The following is a 16,531-nucleotide window of genomic DNA, read 5'->3' as shown; positions in this document are numbered from 1 at the left end:
CAATTGCCTGTCTACTTATCTGTTGCAGTTTTGAGCCTCCATGCTCGTCTATCATGTGATTATTTTGTGAACGAGGGCATCTGAAAAGCTAAAATTATTTCCTCATTTATTATACTGTTTCGGCCACTGGGGTTATTATATCTGTAATTATGTGAGAGAAACATAAAGAGCGACAGGTGTTTTTATATGACATCAAGCTACAAAAAATGAGAAACTACAATGTTAAAAAAATTTAAAAAGCTCACTCACCAAAGCTTGGAACTTGCAAAACAAGGTTCAGTGTCAAGACCTACGCATAGCAGGGACGTCAACTCGATTAAAAAGCTGTACAATGATATTTTCTATCCGACAGGTGGCGTTAGTGGGGGGGTGTTGCCTCCAAATTCTCTCCTCCTTTTATTCCATACTTGTAAGAAATATAGACAGTTTTTAATTTACAAACAATTGAAGTCAAATTATAATACAGTACTTACGTGGATATATTTCATTAACAGTACAGAGGAACCCACCGCCTTGAAATGTAAGGTGGGTCGGGTGCTTCTGAATCTAATAGCAAAGACTTCTCGAGTCCACCTCTGGTACACCTAAATTTGACAAAAGTTTCATTCAATCTGCTGTGCAATATTATCTGTACAAAAGCCCATTTGGGAGCGGAGGGGTGGGGGGCGGGGGAGGAGGAGGAGGAGGGGGGGATGGATACTCTTCAGCGAAATGCGAAATGGCAAGTAAAACCAAATATGATGGTAAAACACTACCATATAGATGACAAATTTACAAGTCATTTAAAAAGTTTTCAAGGCTGACAGTAATGGAGGTATCTGGTTGCAAAAGGAACAGTATTAATGAAAAGGTAAAGCAAAGAGGGTTCATTTAAAACGTTTAAAATGCGATTTAAAAAACACTCATGCTTAAAATGAAGTGCTTCAGTGGCACTAAAACTGGAAGGACGTGCCTTGGGACTGGTAGTTCGTTGTTGAAAGGGAGAAGGTTATTTGTGGAAGAGGGCGGGAGGATGATGGTATAAAGATGGAAGAGTGTAGTGTCGATGGACTAGGAGTGCCTGTTGGGAAACAAGAATGTTGGGTTGGAGGGACATATTGTTGAGGCTAAAATTTTAAGGGGAAAAGAGTGACACGGAAAGAATGGAGAAGGGTAAAAAGGGGAGAGGGAAATATTGGCAGGACAGGGAGAGCCCTGATGAGCTGGAATGGGTGGGGTGGATATAAAGTTGGAAGGATGTGTGAAGCAGGTACTGAGTTCGCGATCTGGGAGACATTTAAGGATTCTTTTGCGTGAGTATATAGAGTGTGTGTAGGTGTATGAGTGGTGGGATGTGTTCATGGATGGATGCCAGCGTATGAGGATTGGAAAGTTGAAAGGAAACTACAGGATTATTGCAGTAAATTTCTCTTTTGTCCACGATTCAGTTCAAAACCGTTTTGTCAGTTATCCGACCTCTCCATCTAATCTTCAACATTCTTTTGCAGTAGTACAACTGAAATGCTTTTCCTCTCTTGTCACTACTGGTTGTTATCCATGTCTCACTTCTGTTCAAAGCTACACTACAAACAAATACTTTCGGAAAAGACTTAGTATGATCAGGATATTTGTTGTACACGCACCGTATACCATACTGAACATCTGTAAAAGGTAAACTAAAAAATGGTTCAAATGACTCTGAGCACGATGGGACTTAACATCTGAGGTCATAAGTCCCCTAAGGACATCACACACATCCATGCCCGAGGCAGGCTTCGAATCTGTGACTGTTGCAGTCGTGCAGTTCTGGACTGAAGTACCTAGAACCGCTCGGCCACCGCGGCCGGCCAGATATAGTCTTGTCAATCTTTTGAAAGACGCTGTAAGAATTCTCTCACGGTTGCTGTACAAACCCACAATAAAAAGTGACCCTAATGACACCGATTTGTAGCCATTAATATGGGATACATTCAGTTTTTGCCTTTATGACCGCTTGAACTGGGCTGGGGACTCTTTAAATGACTTGTGTGAATGCCTGTGGAGGAATGGCAGCTGAGTCTCCCACAAGAACTGAGACCAGTAAATTTAGGCATTGGCAACTGGCACTAGAGGTGAATCAAGTGGTTGCCTGCTGGCAGGTGCCTGGCACTGCTTCATAGGTTACCCCTGTAAAGATACATTTTAAAATTCTCAATAAATGGGGGTAGATGCCATCGAGGTTATTGCCAAACTGGGGGCTGTTAGAGAGATCCTTTGCCGTTTTATTCGCGCATGTGGTAGTGTCTCACCCCTCCATGACCACCCCACAGGAGGGTGTGAAACAGAAGCACTGGAAAAGCGTAACAACCTTTTGCTGCTTCAGATCACGTTCAAATTTCATCGAACGGTTTTGACCAATTCCTTGTGGTCCCACCCAGAACATCACAGCGAAAACTGTAGTCGCTCTCCAGAGGGATGAGATCACGTTCAATTGTATGGCAAGCCCACAATGTTCTTAGAGACCCGTTGAAGCGTCAGGGACATGTCAGCAGTATCAAAAGGATCTCATAACTTCTTCCTGTTGATCATCGCACTGCGAACTATCGTTTTAGACAGAGAAATGTTTGGAGGAGGAGAAGGAGATTACTGTTTAACGTCCCGTCGACAGCGAGGACATTTGAGACGGAGCACAAGCTCGGATTAGGGAAGGATGGGGAAGGAAATCGGCCGTGCTCTTTCTAAAGAACCATCCCGGCATTTGCCTGAAGCGATTTAGGGAAATCACGGAAAACCTAAATCAGGATGGCCGGACGCGGGATTGAACCGTCGTCCTCCCGAATGCGAGTCCAGTGTGCTAACCACTGCGCCACCTCGCTCGGTAAATGTTTGGAAATCAACGTCCCAAGGAAAGGGGTGGTGTCATTGACGCCCTTTATGCCACCCCCTGAGACCTTTTTATGTTGATTCTGAGCGGTGTTGTGTTCAAAATGTTTTCTCCGCCTCTCATAAGAAAATCGCGTGATTTCAACAGCGGTCGCCGCTGTTTCGACCACCATCACAGACTCGTCAAAAGAACAGGTGAAAGGTGTGACACATTCACGGCGGCGTTGGACAGAATTGTGCTGAAATCTGGTGCCAATGGGACATCATTAACCCACTTTACACGTCACATAAACTTCTGAGCTGCGGCCTCTTCCGACGTGTGTCAACACTTTGCGTCGTCGAGCCCAAGAGTGACGTCGCAGGGTACTCCACTTTTGTATTATTACAGAGGAATGTTGTAGACTGAGCAAAATTTCAAACTTAAGCGTCGCAATGGGTGACAACTACGAGGTTTCGAAAGAGTGATGCTTTAATTGTGTTGCGTAGTATAGATGTTTTACGATATATAGGCAGGACTCCAGCATGACATGCTTTCTTCCAGATGGTGCCAGTGGCATCACCCATTGTGACATGACTGCCTGGCCCCAGTGTGTTGTTGCTGCTTGCAGATGGTGTCAGCAGCATGGCCTCAGTGTGGCATGGCTGCTCACGGATAGTGCCACTGGCATGGCCCCAGAACAGCATGGTTGCTGGTGGACGATGCCAGCAGCATGGCCCCACTGTGGTATGCCCACTCATGGATGGTGCCAGCTACATGGCCCTGGCATAGCATGACTGGCTGCAGATGGTGCCAGTGGCATGGCGCCATCACGGCGTGGCTGCTCGCAGATGGTGCCAGCTGCCTGGCCTCAGTGTACCATTGCTGCTTGCAGATGGTATCAGTGGCATGACCACAGTGTGGCATGGCTGCTCACAGATGGTACCATTGGCATAACCCCAGTGTCGCATGGCTGCTTGCAGATGGTGTCAGTGGCATGGCCTCAGTGTGGCATGGCTGCTCACAGATGGTGCCAGTGGCATGACCACAGTGAGGCATTGCTGCTTGTGGATGGTGCCAGTGGCATGGCCTCAGTGTGGGATGGCTGCTCATGAATGGTGCTAGTGGTGTGGCCCCAGAATGGCATGGCCACTCATGGACAGTGCCAGCAACATGGTACTAGCACGGCATGGCTGCTTGGGGACGGTGCCACGGGTATGACCCCGGCATGGCATGGTTGTTCTCCAATGGTGCCAGTGGTGTGGCCTCAGTGTCGCATAGCTGCTCATGGAAGCCCATTTTGGCATGACTGCTCATGGATGGTGCCAGTGATGTGGAAGACTGATGGAACACCTGCAGGGGAAAACATCCCTGGCGAAATGTGGTGCATAGTGCCAGGGCACCCATATCACTCAGGATGGTGGGAGATGTACAGTCCCACTCTTGACCTATCCTCCAGGGCAGCAAACTGGTTAGGCTGGATTGAGTCTGGAACAGCGCACTGGTGGATAGGCACCAAGACCAGAAAGTAAGAGGTGGTGCTAGCATCCAGGCTAAACTGTTGGTGACTACTTGCTATCGTATTTTGCTCTGGCTCCTGGCATAGCCCTCCTGTCCTAGTAGGTGCTGCCGGATTGCTGGTACCTCTGCCAAAATTGACCGTTATTTATATTAACTAGCTGTCCACTTGTTGAGCTGGCGTGCTAATTCAAACTAAGTTCGGGGCAACAATTCCGTGGCCTGCTGATGTAGAAACTGTGCTGGCAGCACTTCTGTTGTCGTCCTTGGCCACCTTCCAATGTACAAAATAAACAACCCTGCTGCTGGAACCGACATGCGGACACGTTAGCGGCCACTGGCTGCCTATAGCTCCTTCAAATGCTGCGGGTGAGCTTCTAGTTTCCAAAAAACAGTGGTGGCACTACAGAGTAACGTTCATGAAAAATCATCAAATAGTAACAACAGCGCCCAAAACCACTGTCCCATTGTCAGGAGAAGAGGTCCTGGGACATTTGTCCTACTGTACCAAATGTAAGTAAACACGTGACTCAGGTAAGCTCCCCATTCTTTATCTGTCCATTTGAGGTCCATCAGTTCCTCAGATAGAATTCCACCAGTCTAATCTGCTATAGCGACAAAAAGCTCATTTGCTGAACTATTCCGACTTTCGCTATATACATACAAAAATAAAAAAAGTGATTACTATTTTCGTTTATGGGGAATGTCTCCAAACTGTTAGTCCAGCGCTGCGACTGTACACCGAAAAATATCGTGATCGTCCCATCCTTTCATGCTCTAGTTTTTCAGACATTATAAATGATGGAAGAAACAAGTCTACCAAGCAGAACAAGAAACCCTCCAGTCACATTTACAAACGCCAAATGAAAACCAGACGAATACCAACAAGCTGGTGAATATGTTAGAATGTCAAAAGTGCAAATCAATGTTATCGGGAATGAGAGGCAGAGATTTCAAACCTAGACGTAAAGAACACATAAGATGAAAATATGACAATAGTCACACTAACTTTGTGGAACAACTAATAAAGCATGGACATGAACCATTTAACATGGAATATGACATGAAAATTTTTGGGATGAACAATCAGAACAGACATGTTTTAACAGCACAGGAAAAGTTTCACACATGAAGAGCCCTTATCAAAAACAAGAAAGTAATAAATGACAAAATCCATATACATAACAACTCACTGATCATGTCATCCACTAAAACAATAACAGAAAGAGATGCAGGACATACCAAGATTTTAAAAAACCTGTTAAATTGCATACAGATACCACGAGGTAAACAGAATAGAAACGAAAAACACAGACCGAAAGTTAGCAACACAACATACAGCAAACAAACCAAATCTAGAGACAGCGATCAGTGGAAGCGAGTTGTGAAGTCGATATCATAAAACGCCGAAAACTGGACATCCTGCGTACACAAACCAATTTAAGATCGAGAAATTTGTGCTGTGGAATGTTGTTCCACATCCGACATGGACAGGATTATAAGAACCAGTAATGTAGTAACGAATCTGTTGTTATAACATAACGCGAATATTATATGCGAATAACGAACATGTATTACAGGCCACTGAAAATGCTTGGCAGATGAAAAGAAGCGAAATGTGCATGGCAGAATAGAAATAGCTATCCATTTAGTTGCATTTTAGACAAACGTCGTGCTAAGAACTACAAAAACAAGTCAGGAAAAAGGGAGAATAAAATACATCAACGAAAAAGAGCAGCGACTCATAGGAGAAATGCAGCTAATGTTTTAATAACGCCAACGCGCACTCTTCATGTCACTGCGAGGCAGCTTGCGTGTGCGAGTGCGATCAAACAAAGCAGAGTTCTACGAATACTACATTCCAGCACATTTCATACTTGCCATACTCCGGTCTTTCAACAGCTTCACGGAAATGTTTTTCAAAAGCCGTCCCAGTTCTCCGAATTGTATCGGATTGACCGTTCAGGAGATAAAGTGATCTGCGCGGCCACCACATGTAATACATCTGGACTTGTAACGGTGGCGAAAATTCAAACGCCGATCATTCCCAGAGACTTGAAATGCTGTATAATCCTGTGGTGTGTGCCCCATGTCGATCCACCTTTTATTAGATTTAATCGCTCAGTGTAAAAATACTTACGCAGCACATCAAACGGCGTCCAGAAGTTTCCAAGGGTCGGCCTGGAATTCAAACACTAACGCTCGCTTAGGTAGGACGGGAAGGCGGCCCAACAATTCTCAATCTGACGGCAACCCAACCGACAGACAGTCAACGGACCAAGCGACAAGATAACTTGTGCTCCACTCGACCAGCACACACAGGGAGTTCAATGGAACAACGCAGAAGGTGTCGGCGCCGACAACGAATCACACATTCAGCTGTCAAACTACACGCCGTGCTGGACAGCCACAACACGAGGAGGAAAATACACTGCTTGAATTTACGTCAGCGCCAAGGGCAGGTAACCGGAACGTTAATGGCCACAAGGCAGAAGATTCCGCTGGTGCACTTCAATTCAAAAATAATCAAGTTAAACTCCACAGCAGGGTGGCTAGAATTCCGCCAACTTGAAAACACACGTTGTTGCTCGCGGGAATGTCCCAAGAGCCCACAAGGAAATTCAAACGACACAATGTGAAAGTTGGGGGCTGGCTGGTAGATTAAGCAAAAATTCAACTTTCGTGTCCGGGATCAGTGAGCCACGGACCTCGTAGCAATGAGAACAGCCCCTCACACCCCGACCGCGCGTGCTCGCCGCCAGCGGCCCCGGCCAGACAAGCGCGACGGAGACTTCCTCACTGCACCACGCCAGCCGACCAACAACCCGCTCACAGCCCAGCCAGAAACTACACTCCTGGAAATTGAAATAAGAACACCGTGAATTCATTGTCCCAGGAAGGGGAAACTTCATTGACACATTCCTGGGGTCAGATACATCACATGATCACACTGACAGAACCACAGGCACATAGACACAGGCAACAGAGCATGCACAATGTCGGCACTAGTACAGTGTATATCCATCTTTCGCAGCAATGCAGGCTGCTATTCTCCCATGGAGACGATCGTAGAGATGCTGGATGTAGTCCTGTGGAACGGCTTGCCATGCCATTTCCACCTGGCGCCTCAGTTGGACCAGCGTTCGTGCTGGACGTGCAGACCGCGTGAGACGACGCTTCATCCAGTCCCAAACATGCTCAATGGGGGACAGATCCGGAGATCTTGCTGGCCAGGGTAGTTGACTTACACCTTCTAGAGCACGTTGGGTGGCACGGGATACATGCGGACGTGCATTGTCCTGTTCGAACAGCAAGTTCCCTTGCCGGTCTAGGAATGGTAGAACGATGGGTTCGATGACGGTTTGGATGTACCGTGCACTATTCAGTGTCCCCTCGACGATCACCAGTGGTGTACGGCCAGTGTAGGAGATCGCTCCCCACACCATGACGCCGGGTGTTGGCCCTGTGTGCCTCGGTCGTATGCAGTCCTGATTGTGGCGCTCACCTGCACGGCGCCAAACACGCATACGACCATCATTGGCACCAAGGCAGAAGCGGCTCTCATCGCTGAAGACGACACGTCTCCATTCGTCCCTCCATTCACGCCTGTCGCGACACCACTGGAGGCGGGCTGCACGATGTTGGGGCGTGAGCGGAAGACGGCCTAACGGTGTGCGGGACCGTAGCCCAGCTTCATGGAGACGGTTGCGAATGGTCCTCGCCGATACCCCAGGAGCAACAGTGTCCCTAATTTGCTGGGAAGTGGCGGTGCGGTCCCCTACGGCACTGCGTAGGATCCTACGGTCTTGGCGTGCATCCGTGCGTCGCTGCGGTCCGGTCCCAGGTCGACGGGCACGTGCACCTTCCGCCGACCACTGGCGACAACATCGATGTACTGTGGAGACCTCACGCCCCCACGTGTTGAGCAATTCGGCGGTACGTCCACCCGGCCTCCCGCATGCCCACTATACGCCCTCGCTCAAAGTCCGTCAACTGCACATACTGTTCACGTCCACGCTGTCGCGGCATGCTACCAGTGTTAAAGACTGCGATGGAGCTCCGTATGCCACGGCAAACTGGCTGACACTGACGGCGGCGGTGCACAAATGCTGCGCAGCTAGCGCCATTCGACGGCCAACACCGCGGTTCCTGGTGTGTCCGCTGTGCCGTGCGTGTGATCATTGCTTGTACAGCCCTCTCGCAGTGTCCGGAGCAAGTATGGTGGGTCTGACACACCGGTGTCAATGTGTTCTTTTTTCCATTTCCAGGAGTGTATAAGCGCAGGGCCAAAGATAGTACAAGGGTGTGAACATCGATACACGCTGCTGCTGCCACTCGTGGATAACTGTGGTAGACAGAATAGCAACCAAGGTTCAATGCAAAGCATAACACGAGTCTGCCTTGGCTCAAATATTAATAATTTACATGTTTATTTATAACTCCAACTAGACTGTCGACATTATCCACATTGATAAATGCTTAACCACGGTTCCAGTAATTCCAAAATCAAGCTCACATTTTAATTATAACTCCAGCCTTTCCCCACAACTCTACCTGCGCATGTGTACGACGCATTTGTCCATCTCGTCCTCTCACCTCCATCTATCTATCTCCTCCTCCCTCCCATCCATCTCCTCATCCCCTCAGTTTTTCGATTTCCACCACCCTATCTGCCTGGCCATAACTTTCTTACCCCTCGCCCGCATCTCGTGGTCGTGCGGTAGCGTTCTCGCTTCCCACGCCCGGGTTCCCGGGTTCGATTCCCGGCGGGGTCAGGGATTTTCTCTGCCTCGTGATGGCTGGGTGTTGTGTGATGTCCTTAGGTTAGTTAGGTTTAAGTAGTTCTAAGTTCTATGGGACTGATGACCATAGATGTTAAGTCCCATAGTGCTCAGAGCCATTTGAATCATTTTTTTTCTTCCCCCTCCCTCTGACCATATCTTCCTTCTCTTCTCTATTTCCATATCCGACTCCCCATCTTTTCTTTTCTTCCTGCCCACTACACCTTCCACCTCTCACTCTCATCCGCTATCTATATCCCTCCTCCCCCTCAGTCTATCGACCCCCCCCCCCCCCCCCATCCATCTCAACCTGTCCCCAGCCGTGCTCAATGGCACGTGTAGTCCCTGGAATACAGTTCAGTAAAGCAAGATGATACTATTCCAACACATCTACCATACAGGTCAGGCTACACATGAGGGGTTTGAAAATGATATTACTCTGACATAACACACCTATAATGCTGGCCAGTCTACGTGTCAGGGCCCGATATGTGCTTGTTGCCCCTCACAAGTAGGCTGACTTGCAAAGCATCTTCATTTGGCAGGCCTATATGTTCCCACTCTACACAGTATTAGTCGGCCTCACGTTAAGGTTACCAAGCACTCTGTAACCAGCTTTCATGTGAACAGTAAGTTATGACATTATGCATTCAGAAGTGAAATAGTGAGTTAAAAGTGCCTTGGAAAACTATTATTTGAGTATCTGGGAATGTGCGACATCCAACTGCCATAACACTCGTGTAGCGATAATTTTATGAAGTTGAAATTATGCTTGATATGTGACGAATAGAATCTTCCAGCTTACATTCCGGTATTACTGTTAGGCTACTCTGAAGGCTGTTTTTTGCTTAGCTGCCACCACTTTGCGACTTTCATTATAGTAACGTTCAGGCTATCCCATTTGCCATTCCATCATTCACAGTCATTGTATGTGTGTTAGGATATACGGCAAAAGGAGAAAAACAACAAGTGCGACCTCGAGACAACTTTACAAGACATGATATAGGCAGACCTCTAGGAGGTGCATTAGCGAACTTTCAGGTGTGCTGGAGCTTCTCTTTACGAGTTCGTCAACGTAGCTTTTCACATGCAGAAATTTGCGAGAAAGAGCATAACCTGTTAGCATGTCTGACGCGGTAACGTGGCAGTAACACTCCTTATCTCACAATGATTAATTAATTAGTTAGCAGGGGGGTAGGATGGTTGGTTCAAATGGCTCTGAGCACTATTGGACTTAACATCTGTGGTTATCAGTCCCCTAGAACTGAGAACTACTTAAACCTAACTAATCTAAGGACATCACACACATCCATGCCCGAGGCAGGATTCGAACCTGCGACCGTAGCGGTCACGCGGTTCCAGACTGAAGCGCCTAGAACCGCACACCCACACCGGCCGGCGCAGAGGGTAGGAGTCACTAAAAGACGTGTCTGCTCTGCGGTAAGTGCGGACGAAATTCAGTGTAAAGTACTATCTCTCTTGAATCACTTTATAGGCTATATCAAATCTCATGTTCAAAATCTGGAGCATTTAATATGACAGTCAGTAAACACACGAACTGCAGCTGAGTATCGTGTCTGCTTACATCTTGTGCAGTAAGGATGGACTTGTATCGCACCACTTCTCCTGTGGCACTCTTATCTTGTGACTATTTGATCAATTTGTACATATGTTATGCCATTAAAGCTCTTTCACAAGACTATTTACAGAGCCTTAGAAAAGTATGTACTTCAATTAGAAAACAAGACAGGCTACATCTTACAATTCGGCTGTTAAAAACATTAACTAGTTTTTACAGATTTTTACAGTTTTGACCATCTGTCAAAAGCATGAGTAACCACTTTCTGCAGCGCGGACCGCGCGAGACGTGCAAGAAGAAAGTTAATGAGAGTTTGGAAAGTTCTGATTCCAGTGTCATGCGCAGCTGGACTAGTTCTCTTACTCCATGGTGCGAACAGCCTGATCGACGTCGTCCCGTAGATTATTGACTGGATATTAATCTTGAGTGTTTGATGGCCAGGGAAGTGGGGTACACTCATACTGATGCTCTTCGAGCCATGCGTATACGCTCGACAATTTGTATTGTCCTGCTGATAGATACCATGGTGCCGAGGAAAAAACGAGCGGTATGGTCCCTAAGGAGAGGTGAATTCTTGTGTTGATAGCCCACTGGTTGAGCGGGGCGGTCAGTTGCTCAACACATGCACATCTATTCGCCCATATCGTTTCCGCAGCCGTCCTTCAACCCTGTCATCTATTGGGCCTGGAGCACCGCAATTGTCATGCACATTATCGTTAGCACGGCGGTATGCAAACAGCTGACAAACTTGGCCTTTCGGAAATATTATCATCCTTCGCCCGAAAGCCAAAGATCATGCCCTTTTGGACGTCAGATAGGTCACTCAGTTTCCGCATTACAATAACGGTTGAACTGTTTTGTATGTCCCCCTACACGCTTTAATATATCCTCCACCGCTAGTACTGCCAACTGTTGTATGTGTGAGTGGTTATTGCATGCTGATCTTGAACATACACGGGGTCACATTGATATCACTGGACCGTCTGTATTCCGTCTTTGCGACTGTAATAAAATTATAATTTATTCCAGACGCGTTTTTCTTTATTTTACGGCAACTTCAATGGTCAGATTCTATCTTTTTCCTAATTTTTTATTTCCTTAGATTCTTCCACACACAGGCGTTGTATTTTGCTCACATAGCACTTTACTGGCATAGAAGAACGTTATACAGTATTTAAAAAATACAGAGTTTTTCAGGTATTATTAACCCGCATGTAGGCAACAAAAAATTTCATTGCACGTGTATCCGGAAATGGTCTTCAAAACACCGATATTCAATGAGACGTGTTTCTTTCTGCAGGTACCTGTCGTGGCAGACAATACAGGGTGTTTATAAGTGTCTATCGGGGTTTTAACGCTTTATAATATATATTATATTAAACTTAGTTATAAATGATATGTCAAATGAAAGAGCAACTCAAACAGTTTCACCAAGAGCCTTATAAATGTTAAATGTGAGCTCTATTTGTCACACGGCACACATCAAGTCTACAGCCGAGTTCTTCCCAAACGTTGATAAGTGTGTCTTCAGTGATTGTAGCAACAGCTGCTTCAATCCGGTTTCTTAATTCAGGGAGGTCTGCTGGTAGCGGAGGCACGTACACACGATCCTTGATGAAGTCCCAAAGCAAAAAATCGCATGGCGTTAGGTCGGGTGGACGTGGAGGCCATGCAAAGCAAGCCCTGTCATTGGGTCCCTTGCGACCTATCCAGCGCTTGGGTACAGACTTGATGTGTGCCTTGTGACAAATGGTGCTCACATTGAACATTTGTAAGGTTCTTGGTAAAGCTGTTTGAGTTGCTCTTTCATTTTACATATCATTTATAATTGTAAGTTCGACGTCCGGTGTGGCCGAGCGGTTCGAGGTGCTTCAGTCTGGAACCGCGCGACCGCTACGGTCGAAGGTTCGAATCCTGCCTCGGGCATGGATGTATGTGAAGTCCTTAGGGTAGTTAGGTTTAAGTAGTTCTGAGTTCTAGGGGACTTATGACCTCAGATTTTAAGTCCCATAGTGCTCACAGCCATTTGAACCATTTGAACTGTAAATTTAATGTAATAAATATTATAAAGCGTTGAAACCCCGATATTCATTTATAAACGCCCTGTACTATCATGACAGTTAATTCTAAGACTAGGAGTTCATTGAGTGGTGTGTTTGGCGTTCGACATGTAATCAAAATCAGGAGCTGACAGAAGTGGACTTCACGTGCGGTAAGATGGACGGAAATGTTGTGCTGGCCCGTCCTCGTACTAGAAGAGGTACCCACAGCGAAGATATCCATCGGAGGATATCTGAACGTCTCCATCGCCGTCTGTCCGATCATGGAAACTTCACGTCTCCTGGTTCGGAGAGGGAGCGGCCAATGTCTACAGCTCCAGATGTGGAGGAAAAGATTCTGGATTTGGTGCATACGATTTTTCTTATCAGGACAAGAACGTTAGAGACAGAAGTGAATGTTCCTCATAAGACAGTCTGGAATCTGCATCCTTAACATGTGCAACGTGTACAGGCCCTATCAACAGCATTTCGCAGCACTAACCGCGTTCTGTCAGCGCTTCTGCTATCTGGGATCGTGTTCGGAGGTCCCCGACACATTGATGAGAGGCCTGTATCCGAGCAGAAAATGTAAGTTTTAGACATTTTATGTCAAGGCAATTACTTGCAGGGAGAAAAACGTTCCTTTGAATATCACTGTTTTGAAGGCCATACTCGGAAACCAAGTATTTCCGGATACATGTAATTATCTTCTTTACTGGCTACGTGTGGGGAATACATACGCTCCATTTTTTAAACGCCCTGTAAATTCTTAGTCAGGGAAGAGTAATACGGAAAGACTTGAACATCCGTGTGTAGAAGAGTGTTACAAAAAGGATCGTTAAAAATAGACAATGGATATGTTTTAAAATAACCGAAAAGCATCTGTTCTAAATAAGCCTTTCATTGTTTAATTATTTAGTTACTTAGTCACTTGTTCCGCAGATCATTTGAACGACATTTTTATCGAAATGATGTGGAACGACTCAGTTGACGGGATATGTATACATGATTAGTGGTAACGTTGAGGAACACATTACCTTTCCGTTTTGTAAATATTCATTTATATTTAGTCCGACTCATGCTACCCACTTAAAAACTAGTTGTTTCTTATTTTATTTTTATTTTTTTACGGCTATCTGTTTTTTAAATAGAAATTCATGTATAAAATAGGAGTAGTCTAGGAGAAATAATTTTAGTTTAGATTTAAAACTTGCTTTTATACCTGTCATGCATTTTATGATATTGGGCAGATCAAAAATTTTTTTTGCCGCATAGTCAACTCCCTTCTGAGCCTCAGATAGCTTTAATAATGCGTAATAACGGTCATTTTTTCCTCTAGTGTTGTAGGCGTGCGTATCGTTATTGCTCTCAAATTATGGTGGATTATTTATGACAAATTTACGTAGACAGTATACGTATTGAGGCGGCCCACTTAAAATTCCTAGTCCCTCGAAGGGGTGCCTACATGATGTCCGTGGGCGAACACCTTCCTTTCTAAGTGATGAGTTACCCAAGGAAACTATTCTGTAAGACATTACTGTATGGAGATATGCAAGATATATCAGGAGGTTGATTCGTTTGTTTCCAAAAATATATGGGAAGAACCAAAGTAGTTGAACTCAAGTGTTTCAGAAGCTCATAATGTGATTCTTCCAGTTCAAGTTTGCATGAGTATTTACACCCAGAAGCCTGGAGCATTGTATCCTATTTATTGATTCCTGTTCATGTGCAGGATCAACTGTTGGTATGACTGTATTCGATGTGCACAACTAAATACAACGTGTTTTCTCAAAATTTAGAGATGGTCCATTTTCAGATAACCATGTAATAAATCTTTGTGGAAATCATTACCAATCTCTTTGGCTAATTTATTTCTAATGAAATTTATTGTAACACTATTACTATCTGCAAACAGGCACCAATTCAGTTTTCTGAATGTTAAGTGGGAGATCAATCAGTATATAAGGAATAGGAGTGGACACAATATTGACCCCTGTGGGACTTCCTTTCTGATTTCTAATCATTTAGTAAAGTCTGAATTATTTAGGACAACGTTATGCATTATGTTTGTTAAGTACGATTCGAACCAGTCGTGTGTAAAGCCATCAATTCTGGAAAACATAAATTTTTCTAAGCGTGTCATATGATCTACACAATCAAACTCCTTGGAAAGAACACCAAAAATACCAACTAGCGATATTTTATTGTTTAAGGACTGTAATATTATGTGGGTGAACGTATGAACAGCATTACCAATCACAAAATATGGAATGTATCGGTTTTTAACGATTATTTTCCACATGCTATAATTCACTACATATTCTACTATTATAATCAGAAACTGTAATTAGATAGTTTTAACCATTCGTCAGATATCTGGAGTGTTCAGTGTTAGCTGCCTCATCTTGTATTTAACTTTTTAATCAGTGTATTGTACTTCTGCTTTTAAACCTCTACTGACGAATTTATGTTAATTTTGGACTACAGACACAGTTGAATCTTTTTCCTATATAGTGTCTAATGGAAGAATGGGATAAGTAAGTTACGAGTTAGTAATTTCATAATCTCCCAAAATCTTCGCACAGTAATCAGCTTTTGTTTAATTAGGAGTGAAATTAATAAGCAAGAAAGCTCTTCCACTAGGAGCTACCTCCTGAAATAAATTTCCAGGTCGTAAAGAATTCTGGGAAGGAGAATAGCGAGCAGCGAACATTAATCTCCCCCGGCGATACGCACTTGTGCCAAAGTTTAAAAAACTCCTTAACGAAGTAATGAACGAGATAATACCTAGAAGCGAGGGAAGTTGATCGAGTGGGATCGAATTACACTGCGCAGTGTGTGTGTGTGTGTGTGTGTGTGTGTGTGTGTGTGTGTGTGTGTGTGTGAGAGAGAGAGAGAGAGAGAGAGAGAGAGAGAGGGGGGGGGGGGGGGGGGAAGAGAGAGATTGTTTCAGACACAATCCTCACATCAGAGTTCTCGCAATATGAATCTGGTACAGGAAAAGAAATTTTAAAGACATGTACCGATACAGTTCTAATTCTTTTACAAGCCAATAGTTCAAAATAACAAATTAGATCAACGACTCAAATTATTTCATATCCTCTTTTGATATGGATACACCTGACTCCCACAAAGCAAAGCGGAAACACCTATCGCTTTCTAAAAGTCAAGTTTTGTTTCTTTGTTTTTTACGCCCACAGTGTCCTATGTATTCTGCGACACAGACTGACTGCCATGTCTCAAACGAAACATCATATATATTTAAGGACTGTACCCCTTTTTAATATCAAACTGTAAGTGTCCATTTTTGGTTGAATGAAGTCTTGCCCCCGAAGTGCCACGATCTTAGCTTTCGCCGTAGAGGTTTCATTACAGCATCCTTCGTAAAGTTGGTGGAGAACTGATGTTGCCAATCTCCCGGACGTCATTACATCTGACTGCAGTCTAATATTAGCTAGTACAACACACTCTCTTTCCCCATTACCAAGATAAGTGTCCAGTTAAACTGTAGTATTAAACGAATTTTGTTTGAGCACTTTTATTTTTAAAATAACAAAAGATAAACGATGATATATCTTTGCCGATGTTTTATCAAACGAAGAATTAATGAGTCAATGTGACAGCTATTTGCCGGCCGGAGTGGCCGTGCGGTTCTAGGGCTACAGTCTGGAACCGCGTGACCGCTACGGTCGCCGGTTCGAATCCTGCCTCGGGCTTGGATGTGTGTGATGTCCTTAGGTTAGTTAGGTTTAAGTAATTTTAAGTTCTAGGGGACTGATGACCTTAGAAGTATAGT

At 44.9% G+C, this 16,531-nt stretch overlaps 1 protein-coding gene across 1 annotated transcript in view; it reads right to left on the bottom strand.

The window, feature by feature from the left end:
- The window catches only part of LOC124716675, a 637,680-nt gene extending 633,935 nt beyond the window's left edge, over positions 1-3,745 (bottom strand). Inside the window, exon 1 of the mRNA XM_047243213.1 lies at positions 3,492-3,745. Within this exon, the coding sequence (XP_047099169.1) occupies positions 3,492-3,745 (254 nt within the window). The remainder of the gene's footprint in view (positions 1-3,491) is intronic.
- Between the last annotated feature and the right edge of the window lie 12,786 nt (positions 3,746-16,531).

Source organism: Schistocerca piceifrons, chromosome 9 (genome assembly GCF_021461385.2).
Source record: "Schistocerca piceifrons isolate TAMUIC-IGC-003096 chromosome 9, iqSchPice1.1, whole genome shotgun sequence".
In the NCBI taxonomy this organism is placed as follows: domain Eukaryota; kingdom Metazoa; phylum Arthropoda; class Insecta; order Orthoptera; family Acrididae; genus Schistocerca; species Schistocerca piceifrons.
Note: the sequence above shows the minus strand (reverse complement) of the source record. Positions and strands in the feature narration are given on the sequence as shown.